This window comes from Pristis pectinata, chromosome 8 (genome assembly GCF_009764475.1).
Source record: "Pristis pectinata isolate sPriPec2 chromosome 8, sPriPec2.1.pri, whole genome shotgun sequence".
NCBI lineage: Eukaryota > Metazoa > Chordata > Chondrichthyes > Rhinopristiformes > Pristidae > Pristis > Pristis pectinata.
In genome coordinates this window covers 15680174-15704840 of record NC_067412.1, presented here as the reverse complement: position 1 = coordinate 15704840, position 24667 = coordinate 15680174, and the positions used below count along the sequence as shown (strand labels likewise).

The window sequence follows — 24667 nt, the reverse complement described above, 5'->3', positions numbered from 1 at the left end:
GTAGGTGCCTGGAATGCACTGCCAGGGGAGGTGGTTGAAGTAGATACTATAGCAACATTTAAGAGGCATTTAAAATGACAATTCAAAGGACAGTGAATAGAGGAATATGAACTAAATGCAGGCAGATGGGATTAGTTTAGATTAGCATCATGGTCGGCTCTGACATAGTGGGCTGAAGGGCCTGTTCCTGTACTGTACTGTTCTCTGTTCTTTCTTCTATGTTATATCCTTTCCAGGATTCCAACAGTACTGGCAGAAGACTTGAAGGACCAACATTGAACTTTTTTACTGCCAACTTTCAATGGAGGTACCATCTGGAAGCTGTCAGGTATTTAAAACTGCTATTTAAAATTAAGTAATGGAAAATAATCAGGGAAAATATTATTTTATCACATATGCTTTAAAACTTATGTTTGATCTTTTGTACAAAAATAAGTTCTAGTTGCTTTCATTACCTTAAACCCTTTTCCTCTAGAAAACTTACTGTTGGTGATGGCAAGGTTTACAAACAACAAGTCCAGGTGTGCTTTGTAAATAGCCTGTTGTGCTTTCCATCATAAATATTGAAAGTTGGCAGCACAAATTTATGCTGGGAGCTCTAACCTACTGCTTGAGTTTTCTCACCATATCTTAAGGCTTAGAATGTAGGCACAGGTTTTTATCTGCATTCACAAATGAAAAACAGTGTTGTAGAAACTTAAAGCACAGAGAAATAATATTTGACTGTACATTGCCCATTTTTCAGGTGCCAATAGGTTTCATAAAAATAGATACGATTCTAATGCCCTTTACAAGATGAAAATGTGCTACCTCCTGTGTCATTTCTATCATGAGGGGTCAAGTGCAGCTGATGCCATAATGTGTTCTGTATTTGTACTGTGTGTTTATAAGCACATGAAATGATGTTTACTGGACACTTGAGTATGAAGTCTTCCCTGCTGGAACTGAGTATAATAATATCAGACCTTGAGGCTTTGTACCCTTGTTGTGAGGATGTATTTTGATTCCATTTTAAGTTGGTCTGCAGCTGCTGTAATAAAGCAGTGTACTTGCATGTACGTGAATAAGAAGGTAACTGCTGGTTCAAAATGTCATCCATTAGTGCATACCAAATCGAGCTTGAATGGATCATTTCTCAATGTGTATAACATTGCATTGTGTATTTTTATATAATTCACAACATTACATACACCGTGTTTGGAAAATCAGTTAAATAACCTGTTTGCATTAGGTATTGAACAAGTTGATTTTTGCCCTGGATTTTCTGGCCAGTAGGTCGAATAATCATAGGGTCCAGCTGTTAATAGCAATAATGAGTTTTAGTTCTTAAGCTGCTTTATGTTCCACATGCTTTTCTCTCCTAACATATGCAAAAACATAAAAGAAAATGACACTACATTAGTCTGCTACAGTTGCCTTCAAGCTTACCTGAGAGGAAGCATATGGCATTTCAAAAGTGATGGGTGTGAGCAATGTAAAGCCAACTTCAAGATGTGAACTCCAGCTGCGGTAGTTTTCTTGGGGAATGTATCAACCTATACATAGTTCTGATAAACTTGTTCATGGTATTCATTGATCTAACCAATGCTTTGACACTATCAATCATGAAGTCTTATGAAAACTACTATCTAATATTGGTTGTTCATTAAATTTAACCTTTCTCACAATGGAATGATAGTCACCCTACTTTGCAACAAAAGCATCTGCCATCCATGCTAGACTCACGTGCCAAACCTTTCTATCTGCATTTTAATTTTAGTTCTATCATGGTTGCTTTCCACCTGGATTTGGGATTGAGCACTGAAATGGATGGTCGACTCTTTATCCTGTGGTATTTTCATTCCTAAACAAAGACTACCAAGAGTGGTATCAGTGACATTCAGGATTTTAATATTTGCTTAATGAAGCCAATATGAAATGCAACTAAAACCTGTTCTCAGCTACCTAACATAGCCTGGATCTCCCTTACAATTAGGAAGGTTAAGGTGCATCACCAACTTGTCGCTGTATTGGTATTGGTTTATTATTGTCACTTGTACCGAGGTACAGTGAAAAACTTTTCTTGCATACCGATCATACAGGTCAATTCATTACACATTGCAGTTGCATTGAGTTAGTACAGAGTGCATTAATGTAGTACAGGTAAAAACAATAACAGTACAGAGTAAAGTGTCACAGCTACAGAGAAAGTGCAGTGCAATAAGGTGCAAGGTCACAACAAGGTAGATCGCGAGGTCATAGACCATCTCATTTTATAAGGGAACTGTTCAATAGTCTTATCACAGTGGGGTAGAAGCTGTCCTTAAGTCTGGTGGTATGTGCCTTCAGGCTCCTGTATCTTCTACCTGGTGGAAGGGGAGAGAAGAGAGAATGTCCTGGGTGGGTGGGGTCTTTGATTATGCTGGCTGCTTCACCAAGACAACGAGAGGTAAGACAGAGTCCAAGGAGGGGAGGCTGGTATTCATGATGAGCTGGGCTGTGTCCACAACTCTCTGCAGTTTCTTGCAGTCTTGGGCAGAGCAGTTGCCGTACCAAGCGGTGATGCATCCAGATAGGATGCTTTCTATGGTGCATCAGTAGAAGTTGGTGAGAGTCAAAGGGGACAAACCAAATTTCTTTAGCCTCCTGAGGAAGTATAGGCACTGTTGAGCTTTCTTGGCCGTGGCATCTACGTGATTTGACCAGGACAGACTGTTGGTGATGTTCACTCCCAGGAACTTGAAGCTCTCAACCCTCTCGACCTCAGCACCATTGATGTAGACAGGTGCCTGTACACTGCCCCCTCTCCTGAAGTCAGTGACCAGCTCTTTTGTTTTGTTGACATTGGGGGAAAGGTTGTTGTCATGACACCATTCCATTAAGCTCTCTATCTCCTTCCTGTACTCCGACTCATCGCTGTTTGAGATACGGCCTACAACGGTGGTATCATCTGCAAACTTGTAGATGGAGTTAGAGCAGAATCTGGCCACACAGTCATGAGTGTATAGGGAGTAGAGGGCTGAGGACTCAGCCTTGTGGGGCACCAGTGTTGAGAATAATCGTGCTGGATGTATTGCTGCCTTTCCTCACTGATTGCGGTCTGTTTGTTAGAAAGTCAAGGATCCAGTTACAGAGGGAGATGTTGAGTCCTAGGTCTCTGAGTTTGGTGACAAGCTTGCTTGGGATTATTGTATTGAAGGCAGAGCTGTAGTCAATAAACAATAGTCTAAGTGTCCTTACTGTCCAGATGCTCCAGAGCTGAGTGTCCTCTCCCCTTAAATTGCCTTTGGTGAAGAATCTCTGGAAGTTTTCAAGCAGTTCCCATCTCTCCTAAACAGTTGGCTGTGTAAGGACATCCTTCAGAAAACTAGTTTGTTGTGCCTTTACTGATAGAGATCAATGGATGTAAACTCAGGTCATGTTCACAATGCAGTGGTTATCCCTTCTCATCCATAGCTGTGAAATATGAGTGACAGATCAAAGCCATCATCAGTACCTAGAGTAGTACCAACAGCATTGTCTCACCCAGATTCTTTGCCTCTGATAGCAAGACAGTTGCCCTAATACACGGTGCGGTAGTGTATGGTACAGTACGTCAGGCACAGTAGTGTAGTGGTTAGCGTAATGCTATTACAGCGCCAGCGACTCAGTTTCAATTCCGGCTGCTGTCTGTAAGGAGTTTGTACATTCTCCCTGTGTCTGTGTGGGTTTCCTCTGGGTGCTCCAGTTTCCTCCCACATTCTAAAAAAACGTATAGGTTAGGAAGTTGTGGGAATGCTATGTTGGCGCCGGAAGTGTGGTGACACTTGTGGGCTGCCCCCAGAACACTCTACACAAAAGATGAATTTCACTGTCTGTTTCAATGTACATGTGACTAATAAAGATTTTGTATATTCGTAATGACAGTGTTCCCTGTATAGGAACAACTTTGAAATTTTGACAACTTTAAAATTTTAAATACCCTTGTTGAAACAAACTAGTTCACATCAATATTCTAAAATGATTGAGGACAAAACCCAGACAAACAGGGAACAGTCTTTTACGTCAGTATCAGCAAGGGTAGCTCTTTGGATATGCAAATTCCTCGGGTGGGCTGAGTTGTTGATTTCTTACTGCTATTCTCTTTCTCATAGACCACAGCCTAAATTCAGAGCTTTAAGCTTGGTTCTCTCAAGGCATGATGAGGAGAGGTACAGTATTTCAGCCTATTCATGGAAAATGTCACTGACTGTACATGGCCGGCACAGCCATCCATCCTGTTAATGTAGGTATAGTCTGGCACTCTATCTGCAGGCATTGCTATGGTGTGTGTGTGTGTGTCTGTCTGTCTGTCTGTGTCTGTGTGTGGCAGAGGGAGGGAGGGGAATCCAATGAAAGTACAATCATGCTCTACATTACCTTCCCCCCATAAGTGTGACAAATGCTTCCTAATCTGGAGCACAACCATTGTTCCCAATTTTTGAATATTTTCCTCAGTTTCTTGTTCGTGAGGATTTCCTTCAAAAGAAGCTGTAGTCAAGTGACATTATGAGAAAGAGAACAACAATAAGGAGTCAACAACTCAGCCCACCTGAGAAATTTGCATATCCAAAGAGCTACCCTTGCTAATACTGACGTAAAAGACTGTTCCCTGTTCATCTGGGTTTTGTCCTCAATTATTTTAGAATATTGATGCAAGCTAGCTTGTTTCAACAAGGGTATTTGAAATTTAAAAATTGTCTTATTACTTAAAATGTGCTCCTGTTGTAAATGTATAATTCTACGGAACAGTTCTTTCATAATCCAAATGTTGAAATAACCAGTTGTAGCAATTGAAATTATACTTTAATACCTGGCATGCAATTTATAATTATGATTTTATAATATTAAAGTTGTAATAGCTGGGACAGGAACGACAGGAGATAACACTGAAGTGTTCTTGGCTAAGGGAGAGGGAATATGAAAATACCTTGAAGTGAGACCTCTCATCCACAAAGTTACTGCCGTCAGGAGAGTGGAACTCCTTCCACCACAACCCCCCCCCCCCCGCCCCACCCCCAAAACATGCTGATAGACCACTACTGAGACAATGGCTGCAGTCAGGGAAGTGAACTGATCATTCATGAGAAGTTATTTCTCATGGTATAGTTTTTGTTGAATTGCCCACTGGAACAGTTGTGATATAAAGGAAGGGTTATCTCATTCTACAGTGGTGTAGATGGAAAGGAAAGGTGATCGTTGTGTCAGCTGTTACATCAAAATTGCTATAAAATCTCCACCTTAAATAAAGGCATTTCACTATAGAATAAGGAATTTTGGTTTGTTGTCATTTACTGAAAAAATCCCAATCAGGACTTCGGCAAGGCTGATAGTAATCATATTATCAGCTGAATGTAAATTTAGAGAGCAAGGAAGACAGTAGATATAGTAGATATCATTCTTTTATCAAAGGACAACTGGCGATGATTAATAAACAATTGCATGAGCCTGGAATGATTTAATACTGAAGTTAGTTGTTGCAAAATGCACGTAAAAAGGAGTACTATGGTTGAAATGCAATGTGTGATGGGCTGAAAGATCTCACCAGTCTGTCAATGAAGCATGGCATTAGTCCTAAACCCTGTAACATCTTGAGATAGGTCTCCTGTTTCCACCAAATTATTCATTCTGATAATGAGGAGGTGCTTTTAAAGGACAGAAGAGGTCACCAGATTTTCTCCTTGATTTGGTTTGATGTAGAGGCACTAAAAAGAGGGAAAGGGGAATAAGAACCATTTTTTAAAAAAATATAGATTTTAGGAATTATCTATAATTGGTTAGAAGATTAATTAAGCAGCATAATGCCAGCAATTTCATAGAGAAGGCTTATGAAAGATATTGAAGCTTGGAAAGGGTTAATATTGAAGTCTTTAAGATGCTGTATATCTCTCCGTTTCTCTGCAGAGCAGCAGTGTGCCTGTAGGTCCCTGTATCAGTGCTGTAAGTGTAATTATGTTCGGGCAGGGCCCACCATCTTTCATCAGAGGGAGCTACTGAGGCAGCAGCTGTGTGAAAAATCCTACAGTGAACGTTCGAGCCATGTCATTCACTCTATATTTGTTTGGACATGATTGGCTGCACCTCTTCTAGGAGCTTGTTGGCATTCTGTTGTGTAGATGTTGGCTATTGAAGGACATTGTGCAGAGAGGGCCTGGATCGGGATCGGTACTGCCTTGCAAGCTCTCCTCAGTGCCTGTGAGTGCTTGTGCTTCTATCTGAGTGCTGGGAGAGGCAGAGAATTCTTGCCTGGTGTGTGTGCAGCAAGCTCAAGGTTGTATATGGATAGGAGCTCTCTGCTTCAGCTCATACAGGAGCAGGTCAGTATGTCTTTAGTCACTCTCCCAGACTTGGATCATCCTGTTCCAGAGTTCTCATCTTTCATTACCATGAAAGCCGTCTCATACTAATGAATCACAATCCACATTTTATATGGCCTTTTACATTTTATCTGTCTGATTCAATAATTAGCTAATTTCAGGGCAACGTGACACTGAAGCTGAGGGGAGTAAATGCAAAAATGTAGGAAAGCAGGAGGCGACTTAGAAAAATCAAAAGTAAGAGGGAAGTCAGAGACCAAATTATTAAACCAACTGGACTTTACCCAGAAGGGAGACGGGAGGAGGTAAACAGAGGAGGGATGTCCTGAATTAGAAAATTATGAAAAAGAAAAACACTAAATTTAAAAGAAAGGGAAAAGGTCATTGATGTGAGGAATTAAAACAACTTAAGAAGGGAATGAAAAATAAGGGCTATAGATAAGAAAAGAGAAAGGAATCAGAAAGTGAAAACAAAAAATGAGAATCCAGTGAAGCAGCAGACTGATGGAGAGAATTTTGAGCAGAAGACCAGTGAAATGCAGACCCCCACTGAGAATAGGCTGAGGACTCTCAAACTCTTAATACTATTTTGGCATTGCTTGTAAATGAGGCTTTATTCAATTGTAAGGTGCCTTCTATATTAGCAAATGGGTAGAGTTTTTATGAAATTAAACAGAATTTAAGAAAAACCTGACTCTGCCTATTACCCTGATGCCTATTTATTATAACTCATGCTTGTTAACTCTAAATTCCCATACATGACTGTTTTTTTCCTTAATTTTACCTTACAATCTTTACAGTGCATTATATATTACTGTTTTGTATTGCTTCAAGAAGAGGGCCATGCCAATGGTAATTTAACAAAACATACAAATTAGACTAACCAAGCCACAAGTTAAGTGATCTTATGACTCCTTCAGCTCTGGATTAAAGTGTCAGAAATGTTATGCTAAAAGATTCATTAATACAGCAATTGCTGATCGTCGTAAAAAAATACTGTCTTCCAAGAAATATTATGCTTGAAATGATTGTTTTAAAAGGAATTTGTAATCCATGTATCTTGGTTCATTTAATCACTGATGCTACAACTGATTCTATTTTTGAATGCCTGATTATGCATTGTACAATTTTTACAAGGACTGTCAATGTGTGAAAGATGACTGACATGTTCTGGCCTGATATTTTTCAGCAAGCTATTACATAGGTGGGTAATTGGGGAATGTTTTATTCTGCAATCAGAGTTATGTTCTGATAGCAATGCCTCAATCAGAAATTGTGTGTAACGATAATAATGAATAAAAAAGCCACTTGGCCAATCCTAGTTCCTTGGAATGTGAATGAATAAGAAGTAATTTGGTAAATTGGATTTCTGTGTTATGGAAGTGAATGAATTCTGATTTAGTCCAAAGAAATTTTACACAGAGAGTTTATGGGAAATTACTTTGCCTGTTGAAATCTTTTGGAATGGGAATGTCAGGGAATTGACTTGGTTTGTTATAATTCTGGATTACAATAATAAATGAAAGGTGATCATTGGAATGTTTATCATTTTTGTAATATTCATTCTTAGGACATAGGTATCACAGGCAAGTTCAGCATCATCAGTTGCCCTTGTGATATTGGTGTTGGACAGCCGTCATGAATGATTATAATCCATGTGATATTAACAATGTTGTTTGCTAGGGAGTTCCAGGGTTTTGAACGAGCAATGGTTATGAAACAGCAATATATATATATATCCCACTAGGATGCCGTGTGACTTGGAGTTAATGGTCCTCTCATGTACCTGCTGCTATTTTCCTTCTAGTTGGTTGCGGTCAATAGCTGGAATTGAAGTAAGAAATTTGTTTGCTTTCCTTTTAAACAAAATCCTAAGTTGGTGCCAAGATACATCAAAATATCCCAATTATTAAAAAAATTGTCAATAAATTAAAATGTTATTGTACGTCCCATTACTTCTAACTCATTATGCAGGCTGTGTTTTATCAGTAGTTCTGGACCATGTGACATGAAGACGAAACATTTTGCACAGCGATATCATTTCTGGATAAATCCCAGATGTGAGATTTGTAGCTGCATACCCAAGGCAAAGACTTCACTTTTATTAAACTTAACAGCCCATCAATTCTTCTGCATTTGGGCTCAAACACACATGTAAAATGGGCACAAACAAATTGTGACTTAAATTGCAAAATTTTGAGTGTATTTGTTTTGTATATATGTTCCACGACACATTCACTCTCCTTAATCCTTTATGGCCATCCATTAAGTGTTTCAACAAATCTTCTTTTGTTCAAACATGTCTTTGATACTCAAATGTAAGTATCCCATAAATTGTCCCTGTTTATTGGTTATTTAACACTGTCTAAATTTTCAGATACAGCAAGAAAAAATAATAATTTCTCTTGACTTTTAATTGCAATTTTTTGAGGATTCTTTAAAAGAAAAATATCCTGACACCTGCTCCATTTTGTTTCTTTTAAAATATTTTTATGTCAAAATAGAACCTACATTAAAAATTTAGAAGCTAAGTCAATTGCAGGCTCTTGAAAATGCTGTGCCAGATGTGCACGAATGAATGCTTTGAAATTCAAAGGAAAACCATACAGATGTGTGTTTGGTATTTTGGTCTCCCATTGTTTCTGCTGATCTGAGCCAGTAGGGAAGATATGTAGGTGGTGGTATGGTTTGACACAAGCAAAACGGATGCGTCGTTGAGCAAATGTCAGGTGCAATTTTTGGATTGTACCTATGGAGCACAGTCTAGGCTGATACATGTGTTTTTTTCAGTATAAAGCTTATCTATCTGAAGTCACTAAAAAGAATACTGCATTTTAGCATGGGAAGAAATGCGCCAATCTACATTCCAAAGGTGATTTCAAAATAAGGAATAGAACTAGGAATCCCAAGCAGTATGACTAAATTTTCAGAGAGTAGAAAGTGAGTATACCACAAGCTGAACTGGATAAGGTAAAGGAGAATTTTCTAATTTTTTTTGGAATTGAATATATGGATGTCAATAATTTTAATCAAGAAAGGTATTGACAGAATTTGGGAACAAAGAAAAAGCAATAGGAAGGGATTATTCCTTAAAATTGAAATGATCTGTATGGAACAATAAAGACATTTGAGATTCCTGGTTGACAATACATTGAAACTGTTGCAAAAGTGAATAAACCCGTTCAGATTTTGGTCTGTGCTAAATTAAGCTAATATAATGGTGATCATGTCACTTTATAAAGTATGATTCTACTCTGTTGATTTCTGATCTGTGGAGTAGAGTAAGTATATGTAGTTCTAGAGAATATTCAAATCTGGGCAGCTAGAATAATGGAGCGAATGAATTGTGATAAATTGAACATGTTGCTATAAGAGAGTTGAGTGGCTTTTTACCATTGCTACTTTGGGGATTCTAAGGGGACAAGATAAACTAGGTGATGGTGAATTGTTTCACCTTGTCCAGAATAGTGGAAATGGAATGCTTTCATCTGGTGTTAATAGGGTGTTAATGGCCACAGAAAGGGAATGAATAGCTTTACCACCCAATTAATAGCTGCAGTGCAGCCAACTCCATGGAAATCAGAATCCTAAAACATAAGGAGAACCTAGATATGATTTTAAGATTAAGATCAGAGCAGGCTTTGATAGATTCCATTTGCTATGAAAGAGAAGAGATCCCCCAAAACTAAATGATTTGGTTAGATTTTTGATACAGAAGAACCTGAGCCACTGTAGCCCTGTGCTTCGATTGTGACTGTGATAGTAATTTACCTGGCAGCTCCAAATAATACATAGTGTTCAAGCTGGCAAGCAGCATTGGGATACCTATGTGGGCTTCACTTCCCTCCCTTTGGTAACAGTAAAAGTAGGTGATGCTAATTTGATTCAAATCAAAATCAGACCGATATATTTCCAAAAAGTAGTATCTTAAAAATAAGTGTACAGATAACTTGTGGTCTGATGTACAGTAAGTGTAGCATGCTTGGGTGGAAGAAGTAACTTTGGATCTGTAGTTCTCAATGCTTCCTATTACTGTGATTTCCTTCACCTCATGTCTTGCATTGGAGGTAGTAGACTAGTTGTTAGAGATTTATTTCCACAATTAGTCAACAATTTTATTATTATTGTAGCATGCTACTGCTTGTAAGTAAATGGCACATTTAATGGACCTTTATCTGTCCTGTTGCCAAGCAATTTATATGTTCTGAACCAACAAAGGAAAGAAAGTTTGGTTTTGGAAGTAGTCCTTAATGAGGAGATGATGGAGAAGCAAATGTGCCTAGAAATTGGATTTCACCTTTATTGGTGGTCTAAAACATTGCTGTGTGTTGTGCTAGCATCAAAGTTGGACAACCCCAAGAAGAGAATGGTTGCAAATAAGTGTGCAATAGCATTAAAGTGTTTTCCACTCAGTAAAAATTGTGAGCTGTTTTGGTTGCATAATAGCACTCTCAATTTATTGCAGCTGCTTCTACTTTGCTGCGAAGCAATCGGAGGAAAGCTTCAGCCCTTAAAGAAACAGATAAAGTCTTGTTGACAGCCAGACAGCAACAACACATGCTATGGTTGCTTTAGAGGAGAGAATGGCTAGAGAGGGCATGGATAAAGCACCTAGGTTCTCTGAGGAAAAACATTAGGGTTCTGGTGAATGAGATACACATCTGGAAACATAATCCAGAGACAAAAAGAGCAGTGTTGGAAAAAATATCATGACATTATCACATTAGTCAAGGTAACCTCAGTGTTCAATAATCACTGCTGTTTAAAGCTAATTCTCACACCCACACACACACCATATTACACCATCCACACAAGTACATACACACATCTTCCATCTGCAAGTGCATATACACATATGTACAAACTGGAAAAGCTTCCACCTGTGCGTGCACACACAGCCCTTCACCTGTGTACATACACACTCTCCATCCATAAGTACCACAATCCCCTCCACCTCCCCATAAATAGTTAACTCTCACACTTAGTCTACAAATGTACAAGAGAGAGACCATTCTCCTTTCATGCAAAAATTGCCAGGAGGAAGGCCATACAGACAGGAGAAGTGCACTCTTAGACACAGCACTTTACCAGGTTTGAGGAGAGGGATCTCTTCCTCATATGCAGAAAAAACAGAGGCACCCATTAAATGAGCTTCTCTGTAGTTAAATTCTCCAAGAAATACTATTCTTGTTTGAGCACATTGGGAGGTGTGTGAGCTGTCTCCAGTGAGTTTTGGAGCTGCTTTTTCAAGTATCCCATTGTGAGTTGAGTGGGCTTTTAAATGGCATTTAAACTTAATAGGTTATGCTCCTTTTTTTATTGTAACTGCTAAATGATAGCTCTGTTTTGAAACAGGGAACTCTATGTCAGAAAGACTTCAAATGTGAGTTGCATGACAATTGATATAATTGGATATACATCTGATGCTAGGAAAATATTGGACGTGGTATTGAAGTAATTTCATCCTGGAGTATTGTGTGTAGTTCTGATTCCATCAGAAAATCATGATGGTATAGGTAAAATCATATATAAAATCATGATGGGTATAGGTAAGGTGGATGGTCACTATCATTTTACCATGGTAGGAGGGTCTAAAACTAGAGGTTTAAGGTGAAAGTGGAAAGATTTAACAAGGACCTGAGAGGCAAGTTTTTCACATTATGGGTGGTGGTATATGGAATAAGCTGCCAGAAGAAGTGGTAGAGACGGGCACAGTTACAAAATTTAAAAGACATTTGTACAGGTTCATGTATAGGAAAGGTTTAAAGGGATATGGGTCAAATGTAGGCAAATGGCACTAGCAAAGGGAGGCAACTTGGTCAGCACGGGCAAGTTGGGCCAATGTGCCTGTTTCCGTGCTGCGTAACTCTATGACTCGGAAGTGATTGCTAACAAGATTTACACGAGATTGCATGTATTTTGGATCACATTGTCCCGGTTTTATCAGCACAATGTAATCCAGTTTCTAGAACTAGGTACCCCTTTCTTTGTATTGAGCCTGAGCAGCTGAAAGTACTGTCATCTATGTACAAACAAAAGGAGGAAAGATACATGAAGGAGGAACAGAAAATTAAAAGCAGACTGTGTATCTGCAGGAAGTCACAGAAATAATCTGTATAAGTCCGTATTTTCTCAGAGGTGAATAGATGCAGTTTTTTGATCCTAATTTATAAATCTCAGTGATCATGGTAGGTCAGAATGAATTCATTTTGTTGAACATAACCCCATTTTATAAGTGCACATTGGAGTTTTCACCTAGATGGAGGGATTCTGATCCATTCATATTAATGGCAGGTGCCCAGAGGATAGGATAATTTTATGAAAGGTAATTTCCTTGACTGTCTACCTGCAACCACAAAGATTTAAATTGGGGCCATAGCACTTCTTACAACAGAGTGTGCATACAATAATGGGAGCTTACCACTGCTTCAAGATAGCCAAATCACAACAAAAAAAAACAGAAATATCATTTTCAGAAAGCTCTTCATTCTGAATCTTAGAATGGCAAGATTGTTCAATGAGGAGAGATTAAGCAGAATTTAGAGATCTCTGAAATAGACTGAAAAGAAGCATTCACAGTCAATAATAAACTCAAAACAACACATTTCTTTTGGTGTGTATTAAGCCACTCCATATTAACATTTTAGTTTATTCATGAAACTGAAAGACTAGGAATAATATTTTTACCCATTTTGCTCAGCAGCTTAGTTATGTTTCTTTAAAGGCAGGATCCATTTAACATGCAGTGAACTTACTTTTGCATGAGTGGTCTGCCTCTCTGTGCGAGAAGCATGGGTGCATGAAAATCACAGAAGTTGCACACCGTTGGATGCCAGAGCACATGCCTGAGATCCTCCATGTTTAAGATGCATGGAGAACCCAGAAAGGAAAATCACACATTTTGTGAGGCAACAATAACCTACCTAAAAGAAGAAGACGGCACACCTTTAATTGTTCACTTTCTGAACCAGAGAGATTAACATATTGTTATGTGGAGCACTTATGTTACTAATTGCTAGGCACCTTTCTGCTTCATGTTTAATATGAATCAGAAAGGGAGTTTAAGTGCGAAGCTAACCATGACATGCATCGATTCACAATTTGTGGGGTCATTTGCTCACTACATAGTTGACTGATTTGTACATTAATAACAACAAGCATCATTTACACATTATTATTCTGAAAGTTTCAACCCTCTGTTTTTAATGTGTCCTGTCATATATTGTAACTTATGATTCTTCCTCACATTCCTTTTATTATACAAATCAGATAAACTGTTCTACTTTCATTTAGTTAAGCATCTGCAAAGCCCAGACTCTTTTTGTCATCATGGTTCATCCAAGTGTATATTTCTTGGGTTCAAAGCTAAAGGACTACCAGTGTCTGTGAACACCAAATACTCTAATTATTGATCAAGAATTGGAAATCTGCAAGATCCCACCATACAAAATTCTAATAGGCCTTGAGAGGGTAAATACAAAGATAATATTTCCCTTGACTGGGGTGTCTAGAACCTGGGATCTCATGAAACACAGTTATAAAATAAAGGATGGCCATTCAGTATTGAGATGAGATGTAATTTTTTCACTGAAAAGGTTGTGAATTTTTGGAATCCTCACCCAAAAGGTCTGTGGAGACTCAGTCACTGAAGTTGTTCAAGATGGGGATTGATAGATTTTTGGATATTTAGTAAATTAAGGGATATGTGTTTAGTACAGGAACGTAGCACTGAGGTAAAAGTATGCCATCTTCTTTCAGTATTGTTGCTTCACAATGTGTGATTTTCCTTTCTGGGTTCTCAATGCATCTTAAGCAAAGGTAGTTCACTGCAAGTCAAATGGATCCTACCTTTAAAGAAACATAACTAATCAGCTGTGATCTTATTAAAGTACACAGCAAGTGCAAGGGACCAAATGGCCTACTGCCGCTTTCTATTTCTTTTGTTCTCTTAAAATTTCCTTTCCCTGCCATTCGGAGATTATTCTAAATGATTTTTTTGAGTTAAACTCTCTTCCTACATACAACTTTCTTTTATCTGGGCAACATCTCTATTTTTTTAAATGTTTACTTCATTCTCCTTGTCTCTCCCCATCGGCCAATCCATGTTCTTTTACTTTCACTTCCAACTGACAGAATGTGTGCAAATGAACTCCTTTTGCACACATTTTTTGCACTTCATAATTTGATGAAGATAAAATCAAGATTTTCTGCACTACTTTTCAGCATGGGAATTGAGAGCTTGGATTTGCAATCCTCAAGCAGTGATTACTGTCAAAAGAGCATATTTGGATAGGCCTAGTTTCTACAGTATTGTGGGGCTCTAAATGGTTCTCATCTGTTATGTATCACACTTGAAATGCAGAAAGCTGATTCAGATTTTTTCCAGGTCTTATTAGTTTTAGTCCTAATCTTTGTAAATCATTTGTGTTTTTAAAATTGGGTTTAATTCTAATATGAGAAGGTTTAGCAATAATGGGGTTAGAAGGTTAAAATTCGGCTGTGAAACTATTCCCCGATATATTTTATAATTTTGAAGGACATTTTTAAGAACATGGGAAAGTCTGTTCCATGTTTAGTGAGATCAAGATTGATCTTTGACCTCAACACCACTTTCCTGCACTGACCTATGTCCCTTGATTCCCTTAATATACAAAAATCTGTCTTGATTGTACTCAGCGGCTGAGCCTCCACAGCCCTCTTTGGTAGAGAATTCCAAAGATTCACCACTTTCTGGGTGAAGAAATTTCTCTTTATTTCTGTCTTGAATGGCTATACACATGTTATGAGACTGTTCTAGGTGCCCCAGCTAGAGGAAATATCACCCGTGCATTTACCTGTTATGTCCTATATATTTTCTGTGGATTCTTCAGCAGCACTGCCTTTTCTTAATTAGAACTGATTGTAACAGACAACCTTGGATGTCAGTTAGCCTGTCGCAGGAGGCCAAGCTGAAATGCTTATTCTTCCCTATTTTACTAACTGAGATCAGTAAAGGGAGCAGAGTAGAATAATGAATCTCAGATAGGTGAAGAAATGAATTAGTTTAGAGTAGAGACTGCACTGGATTTATTTTTAGAGTATTGCTTTTGGAACTGGATGATTTATTAAAATGTAAATGGTTGAAAATTGTTAGAGACATAACTAATGATTGCTGAAGGGCAATAGAGGTCTTTAGCCTCTAATCAGCGGGGTCTTCTGGTAAATCACTAAATCTTAGCTCAAATTCTATTAGTTTCACACCTGCAAATTAAGTTACCACTTTGTTTTTCTGCTAAATTTAAACCAACAGACTTAGAATGGCTAAAGGGTGATGTATAGTCTAAACTGCAGCATGGTTATATACCACATGCTGGAAGGTTGATGTGCAAAAGATTTATTATTTTAAAGTGTTAGGATCCTTGTGATGTAATCATATAGGTTTTTCAATTGCTTGCAATTTCTGGTCCCTTGATCATACCGGATATTGCAGTGGTACGGGAGTTGACCAGGTCAAGTGAATGAGTGAAGGTGCCCACACACACAGGAAATTGCTGTGTCCCCCTCTGCTGCATTGTCTCTCACCTCCAAGGTAGCCTTTTATGCAGCTGTTTTGTAGCTGACATTGGCAGAGTAATTTTAAGGTCTGACACTTACAGAGTATCATAACTTCAATTCGCCCTTACGGAATTCACAAATCACAACCCAAAAAATTTGAGATATTGAATAAGATTCACTCTTGTGGAATTTAAGTAGAATAAAAAATAAATAAACACAAAATATATGTTTTTTCGACTTGCATTTCTTGATGAATGTGCAGACGACGCAGCTTTGCATTACGGAAAATTGCGATACAGACCGCTTTCTAGGAGTGTAATGCCCATGATGTGGGGGTTGCATGTACTTACAAGATTTACGTTAAATCAGCTTGACATTCCTTTATATATATTTGCTGAGCAGATAGTCTGAGGGCTTTTACCTGGGTTCTAGCCCCCCCAGTGTTCAATGGTGGGAGGGCCTTAAATTGCAGCCTTTGCAGCAGCTGCACCAAGCTTCTGTGTATCCCTCAGCCTGTCACCTTGGACCTTGGAATGCACCAGTCTGCAATATTCACTTGTGGACAGCTCCTTGGACTGGACAACCAGCAGATTTTGGGTAGACCAAAGGGATTTCTTCACCAAGTTGATAATCTTTCAGCAGCAGTTGGTGTTTATGAAATATAGCCTTGTGTTTCGCAGCTGCAGGTGATAAACTTCAACACCACGTCTTTTTCCAGACCTTGGTAAATACACATTGCAGAAGGAGATAGAGGACAATCTCATTTCCAGTATAGCTACCTTGATGGAAATGGGTGGTGGTGATGAGACTCGAGATGCACATGAACTATCTTGGTATTTGTTTGATGGTTCTGGCAATGAGACATTTTGCAGATGATTGACTAATGCTCTGAGAATCATCGAACAGGATCCACTATCTCTTTTTCATGCATTCAGTGTCTTCTCCACATACTTAATGGACAGGTGATATACCATGAATGGAACTCTACATCAAAATCCTTTGCAAAGCTGACAGAGAGAAATTCAGCACATAATGACACTGGGTGATTGTGCACCCACGGTCTCTGCATGGCTTGATACATCTGTGCACAAAGGTAGCTATCAGGATGAATACCTGAATGGGTACTTTTTTTTACCTTCTTTGGATAATTGCTGCTGTGCAGATACGATTTTGGGTCCGAGGGTAGGGAAATGGTTTTCAAATGTGTTTTGTGTACTGTTGGATGCCATTATGGATGTACAGGTGCCTCTGTGTGTTGTGCATCATATGCATGGAGGAACCAGCAGAAGTTCGCAAACTTTGAAATCAGTACAATAAGTCTCCGATCACAGTTAATGATCGGTTTTTCAGTGAAATTCTATCATGTAGCATAACACAATAGAATTTCTAGACCTATTGCAAGACTCGGTGGATAGAATGTTATTAAGAAACTTGGGCACAGTTACTATGGCAGTTCACGGGACTTGTTATTTTTTAGTCATTAAACTTGCAGATAGTAAAATGTTAGCATAACTTGCAGATAACTTAAAAAAAAGCAGGGCTTCAAACCTCAATAGATGTAAATATTGCAACAGTCTCAAACAATTTCTTGAGTCAGCATATCAGCCACTAAAATTATTGTAAGTAGAAACAAAGTATTTCTGCAATAAGTTGTTGTAAATTAGATGCTCACTGTATCATAGTCTATGGGAATGAAAGTGTCAAATTGAAGCATACTGTAAAGATCAGGATATTCAGCAGGCCCTCTGTTTATGTGCTGTCATTAAATTCGACATTATGCAAACTATGCTAATTGTATTTTACATCCAAAAAAATTACTTGCCTTTGCAAATCAAAAAAAATATCTGTTGATTAATGACTGTAGCATGTACAGGAAATATGTATGTGATGGAGAAGGTTGTTCTGATGTTTTCATTATTAGTCCATAGAATTAGAATTTAGTTAGTTGTAAATTGGACCGATGTGATGATGAGTCAAAATAGCCTGGGAGTGTGCCTGGACCATTGAATGTAACTTCCATAGCACTATATTGCCAATTCTATGGCTTAGATATAATTATTCATTTTTTACCTTATTAGGCAATATAGAAGCTTCTGCATCAAGCTCATTTACAAACTAGTAAATTTCAATGCAAGACTTATTTTTGAAATGATGCTTGGGGTTTATGTATATATCCCTAAACTGTTATGATTTCTGACTATCTCTGTGCTGTGATTATATTTGCCATCAATTGTGGTAGTTTACTATTAGTGGAAATTCCACACTCGATGTACTGTATTAGTCAAGTTTTGCTGAAATATTGAAATTGAATGTTGTACTTTTCAGTCAGAACCAAGGAATAAATACAAGAGGTGAAGAAGATAACAAAGGCAGCATAGGCCATATTAGAGACCAAAAATGTAACCACATCTTCTGCCTCAATAAACAAGTTATCTCTAACTGAATTCTTCAAGTTTTTTCTCACTATAGAAGGGGATGATGTGGGCATACTAGTTTCTGATAGAAATAAAGGAGAAGCATTATTGGGTTTAAATAGGTACATCTTTAGCTCTACATACAATGTATGCCAGGCTGTTAAAGAGAAGCAAGGCAGGAAATAAAGGCTCTGAGCAACCCAATCCCTTTTATCTACAGTAGAGTCAAAGGACAAAGACAGATAAAGTACCATTGTTTTAAATGGGAGGGAAGGATTGTCTGAGTAATTACAGGTAGTAAGTAAATTGGAAAAAATAGTTCTGAGGGGTATATAAATAATCATTGAGAAAGAAATTGATTAATGAAGGTGAGGCAGTTTGGATTTGTTGAGGAAAGGTCATTTTTAAGTAATTTGAATGAACGTTATGCTAATGTAACAAAGAGCACTGGACAGACTGCAGGGGAGGATTAGCACAGATTTGCTGAGGTTGTAGAAGCTTTGAGGAACAATTCACAAAGCTAAAATTGTTTTCTTTAGAACAGAGGAGACTGAGGGGAAGATTTAGACGTGTTGTATGGAGTTACAAGAGACTTGTATAGAGTGAAGAGGAAGGAACTTATTTCCTTTAGCAGAGCAGTCAATAACAGAAAGCATTCAAGGAGTTGCTGAGTGTTTTACAATCAAAGCATACTGGAACTTGCTGCCTTAAAGGTGATGGAAGGAGAAACCCTCACTGGTACTTGGATTTAACTGGTACTTGGACAAAGAATTGAAATGCCATAACTTACAAAGCTGTGGACCAAGAGCTGGGAACTGAAAGAAGTCTGAATGACTCCCTTCTTCAGCTGATACAAGTATGATTGGCTGAATGACTACCTCCTATGCTACACTTTTTTATATTTCTATGATAATGAATGTGGTTGAAGACTGTGATTTGGTTTTGAAGACATTTAAACATATTAAAAGACTATCTCTAATGATCTGACAACTTTGCACATGCTAATCTTTATGGGTCTTGTCATTTGTTATTTGAGCTGCTTCTTTGAGGTGGATTTTAAGAGACTGCAGATGCTGGAATCTGGACCAACACACAAGAGGTTGGAGGAACTCAGCGGGTCAGGCAGCAGCTATGGAGGGAAATGGACAGTCGATGTTTCGGGTCGAGATCTTTCATATGGACTGATGAAGCGTCTCAACTTAAATTGTAAACTGTCCATTCCCCTCCATAGATGCTGCCTGACCTGCTGAGTTCCTCCAGCATCTTGTGTCTTGCTTCAAAAATACTGCCAGACAAAAGCAGGTGGATAGACTGTTAAAATCCACACTTTAATTTGCCATTGATGTTCCACATGGATCTTGCAATTTCTTATACTCATTAGTCCCGAAGAAGCAGCTGAGTTATCCATCCCAAGCTGGAAGGTTCCTTTTAAAGTGGTTATTGAGTTTTGGTGATAGTACTGGGTTCCTAAATCTAAGTCTTATTTTAACTCCAGCATGCCACATAAAAGGTTAGTATATAAGATTGAAGCACATGCAATTGTACTGGCACAGAACAGGAACTGGCCGAAAGAGAGGAAATGAATAAACAGGTCATTTTCTGAGTGCTGGGCAGTGACTCGTGGAGTGCCACAGGGATCGGTGCTTGGTCCCCAGATGTTCACAATATGCATTAACGATTCAGATGAGGGACCTAAATGAGACATCTTAAGGTTTGCAGACGAAGCAAAGGGAGGGTGAATGTGAAGAACGCAAAGAAGTTCCAATGTGATTTAGATAAGTTAGGTGAGTGGGCAAATTCACACCAGATGCAGTTTAATGTGGATAAGTGTGAGGTTATCCACTTTGGCTCTAAATCAAAAAGACAAATTATAGGTGTTGCACTATGGGAGGACAACCTGGGTAGGACTTGCACAGTGAATGGTAGGGCTCTGAGGTGTGCGATAGAACAGAGAGACCTGGGAATACAGATCCATAGTTCCTTGAAAGTGGCATCACAGGTAGGTAGGGTCATAAAGAGAGCTTTTGGCACTTTGACCTTCATAAATCAGGGCGTTGAGTACAGGAGTTGGGATGTTATGTTGAAGCTGTACAAGATGTTGGTGAGGTCGGATTTAGAGTATTGTGTGCAGTTCTGGTCACCTACCTGCAGAAAAGATATCAATAAGCTTGAAAGAATGCAGAGAAAATTTACAAGGATATTGCCAGGACTTGAGGACCTGAGTTATAGGGAAAGGTTGAATTTGTTAGGACTTTAGTCCCTGGAGCGCAGGAGAATGAGGGGAGATCTTATAGAGGTATGCAAAATTATGAGGGGTATAGATAGAGTGAATGCATACGGGCTTTTTCCCCTCAGCTTGGGTGAGACTAGAACTAGAGGACATAGGTTTAGGGTGAAAGGTGAAATACATAAAGGGAGTCTGAGGGAGTGTGGAACGAGCTGCCAGTGGAAGTGGTAGGTGCAGGTTCCATTGTAACATTTAAGAGAGGTTTGGATAGGTACATGGATGGGAGGGGTTTGGAAGGATATGGTCCAGGAGCAGGTAGATGGGACTAGGCAGAAGATCAGGTCGGCATGGACTAGATGGGCCGAAGGGCCTGTTTCTGTGCTGTAGTTCTCTATGTCTATGTCTATGAGTGGGGAGATTGATGCAAGTATCCTGCTAGTTGATTTTCTATCAAAATGTTTGGAGAAAATTCAGAGAAATCGTCTATAAATCTCAATGAATGTGCATTTCATTGGGAAATAAAGATTTAATGGGAAAAGTGATCCACCATGTCTAACTAAGAATGTTAAGGTATTAGATTGAAAAGCTTACAAAAATGGAAAGAGTAACAGCTGACCTGAGGTTTAGTAGAATTTTAGATCGAAGGATGAATAAATGTTGATAGGGTGAGAAATAAGTAATAAAATTAACAAGGAGAGTAGAAACCAATTGTTGGCTCTTCCACAAGTAAGTACAAGAGGAAGAGTGTAGCGAAAAGCAAATGCTGTCTACCATAAGCTGAGACAAAGAATTAATAGGGAGTAAAGAAATGCCGGAGAGGTTTTTTTGGTGTCTGTTTTTCCAGTAGAAGACTCTAGAGGAATATCAAAAGGATATAGACACCAAAGGACGAGAGAGTGAGGAATTTAAAAACCTAAAGAAAAGCAAAGTGATTAGTCCAGGCTCACAGCGATGTTGTTGACTCTTAGCTGCCCTTTAGTAAGCCATTTTGTTTAGAAAGCAATTAGGATGGACAGTAAATGCTGGCCTTGCTAACAACATCTAAACAAATAAATAGAAGAATGCAGAGGCAATAAAATGAGATTAGTGTAGGATTAATGTAAATGAATACTTGATGGTTGACGTGGACTCAGTGTGTCGAAGGGTCTGTTTCTGAGTTCTATGACTCCATAAAAAATATTAGGCAAACTAATGGGACTAAGAGTTGACAAATTCTCAACTCTGATGGCCTACATTTTAGAGTTCTAAAAGAAATGACTTAAGTGGTAGTGAATGCATTGGTTGTCAATTTACAAAATTCTCTAAATTCTGGAAAGGTTCAAGCTAATTGGAAAACAATAAATATAGCACCACTATTCATAAAGGGGGTGGAGAAAGCAATGGACTAGTTAATCAATCATTCATCATCAGGAAAATACTGGAATCCCTTATTGAGGAAGTAATAATGGAGCACTTAAAAATGCATAACATGATTAGACCGAGTCAGCATGGTTTTGTGAAAAATAGATTGTGTTTAATATATTTATCAAAACCGTTTGGAGATGTCACTGTTAAGATAGATAAAGGGAGCCAGTTGATGTAATATGTTTGAATTTTCAAAATGCATGTGAAAAGGTGCCACATAAAAGCTTACAGCAGAATGTAGAGACTCATGAAGCTGACAGTAGCCTATTATAGATAGAGAATAGAAACAAAAGGTAGGGTTAAGGAGAATGAAAGAGGAAGGGAAATGTTTTTAATCTTCCGATAACTAGTGGGCCTCCCAACCTTGTCGATCAGTTGCGCTTAGTCCATGTGATTCTTCCAGTGTAGTCCCGGGCTCAGTTTTACAACAGAAGGTTATCTCCCAGCTGATTGATAAGGCCTTGTCCAGCCACTGTTTACCAAGCCAGCAAGTTGAGAATGAGGGCATTTAGAGAAAAAAAACAGAGACTTATAGAAGCTGTGAAATGCAGGGAATATGTATGGTGTCCTGAATAAATACTTTGTGCCAGTATTCGCTAGGGAGAAGGAAGGAGAGTTGGGGGGGTGTACTTGCTGGCCTGTACTCGCCTGTACTCACTGGAGTTTAGGAGGACGAGGGAAATCTCATTGAAACCTACCAAATGTTGAAAGGACTGGATAGAGTGGACGTGAAGAGGATGTTTCCAGTAGTGGGAGAGTCTAGGACTGGAGGGCACAGCCTCAGAGTAAGAGGACGTCCCTTTAGAACTGAGATGAGGAGGAATTTCTTTAGCCAGAGGGTGGTGAATCCATGGAGGCTAAGTCATTGTGTGTATATTTAAAGTGGCGGTTGATAGGTTCTTGATTAGTAAGGACATCAAAGGTTACGGGGGAATGCAGGAGAATGGGGTTGAGAGGGAAAAATAAGTCAGCCATAATTGAATGGTGGAGCAGACTTGATGGGCCAAATGGCCTAATTCTGCTCCTATGTCTTATGGTCTTATAGATGTACATTGATAGTCTGGAATGTGTGTATTAGGAAAGAGGAAGTGTCAGAAATATTGGTGGACAAAATCCCGGGGCTTGATAAAATCTATCCCAGGGTGTAATTGGGAAGCAAGGGAAGAGATTGCTGAGGATCTGACTGAGATTTTTGCATCATCTTTAGCCACGGGTGAGATAGAAGACTGGAGAGTATTTAATGTTGTTCCTTTTGATCAGGTTAACTTTTTGACCAGCTATTTGGGAATACATTATTATACATGGACATTCTAAACCTGTATGCCAGATTGAATAAGGTTCAAGTTTACCAGTTAGTCTGCTTACGAATACTTTTGTATATGTGTGAACACAATAGGTGATGTTGCAAAAAGAAATCCTCTTAACAGGCTCAACCAGAGTTTCTTTTTCCTTAGCAATTGAGTATTTTCCCATAACTCTTTGTTCCCTTTATAGCTTTATTCACTGTTTTCCTTTTCAAGTTGTATCCACTAAGTATTTATAACCTTTAGTTCACTAGCAAAAGAATGGGGTGATTACTAGATCTTGATCCTTTTCATGCCTTTCAGTGGAGCTTTTTTTCTTCAGTTGCATTGTTTCTTGTATTATTTTTAATAGCTTTTTCTTTGGCTCTGTAGCCCTTCTAAAATAACATGGAGCAATTAGCTGGACATCTTTTCATCATGGTGGCTTGCATGTGTATGGAAATCAGATCATCCAGGTATAATTCTATGACTTGTATCAGGCAACTGCATTATTTCCTGAAAATACTGATAATTTGAAATACAGGAAGTCCCCGGGTTACGAACGCCCGTAGTTATGAACTGACCTCTGTAAAGCCTATTATTTTTAAAAAATCGAGTTACACACAATGGTTCGTACTAACGAACAGGCAGACTACTTTGCTCGTTTTAAGTGGTTCATCGGCCTGAGGGAGAACAACGCCACGCCATAATCATGGCTTCAAAGCGTAAATGTATGATGTTTTAGGTAAAATATATACTAAGACAAACATTTGACTAATTGACGCTAGATGTGAACTGTACGTAACTGTTCCAGCTTACATACAAATTCGACTAATGAACAGACTCGAAAATGGAACTCGTTCATAATCCGGGGACTTCCTGTATTATGCATCAAGTTGTAAAGTTGGCTTCAGGTTTTTAAGGCCCTGGTCTCAATTCTTTAATTTGGAGTCTTTACTATTGGCCTACAACTTTCAAGAATTAAATCAAATGAATGGCATGAATCCTTGAGAGACACTATGACTAGAAACCATCCCTGAGATTACTTTTTACTACCATGAAATAGAAGAATACAGAAATAGGAAGATAATCAAATAACTTATGCAATTCTTTTCCCTTTGTTGTATGTGTTTCCTGTTTTAATCATGTTAGTTGTCTTGGTAAAATAATTATTTTCCCTAAGGTATTACTCATTAATTTACAAAATAAATTTGTGTAAAACAATTTAATTTTATTGAAATAATCTCTTAAAAGCTCTGCTATATTATCATTTTACTTTCGGCATTTGTAAAGGCATTGAAATTAACAGTTTCTCAAATGTAACATCTTTGTCCATGGTCTTAATAACAAAACTCAATTCTGTCCTTGAGTGTGGCCATGATCTCTTCAATCCAGTTAGAATATGGAACTTAGTGCCACATAGAATAATTGTGATTCCTTTAAAAGGAAGCAAGATAATTACATGAGGAAGAATAGGGTATGTTAATTCTT

At 38.4% G+C, this 24667-nt stretch overlaps 1 protein-coding gene across 4 annotated transcripts in view; it reads left to right on the top strand.

Annotated features, from left to right (window-relative positions):
- Positions 1-233: 233 nt before the first annotated feature.
- Positions 234-24667, top strand: part of rhbdl1 (rhomboid, veinlet-like 1 (Drosophila)) — a 155564-nt gene continuing 131130 nt past the window's right edge. For 3 of the 4 annotated variants that reach the window (XM_052021846.1, XM_052021842.1, XM_052021844.1), the window contains exon 1: positions 6048-6314. Coding sequence is in view for 3 of the 4 variants with exons in the window: in XM_052021842.1 (XP_051877802.1) it covers positions 6114-6314 (201 nt within the window). In the remaining variant the exon portion in view is untranslated. Of the gene's footprint in view, positions 329-6047; positions 6315-24667 lie in introns of those variants that run through there. The other variant, XM_052021843.1, reaches the window with a different exon arrangement.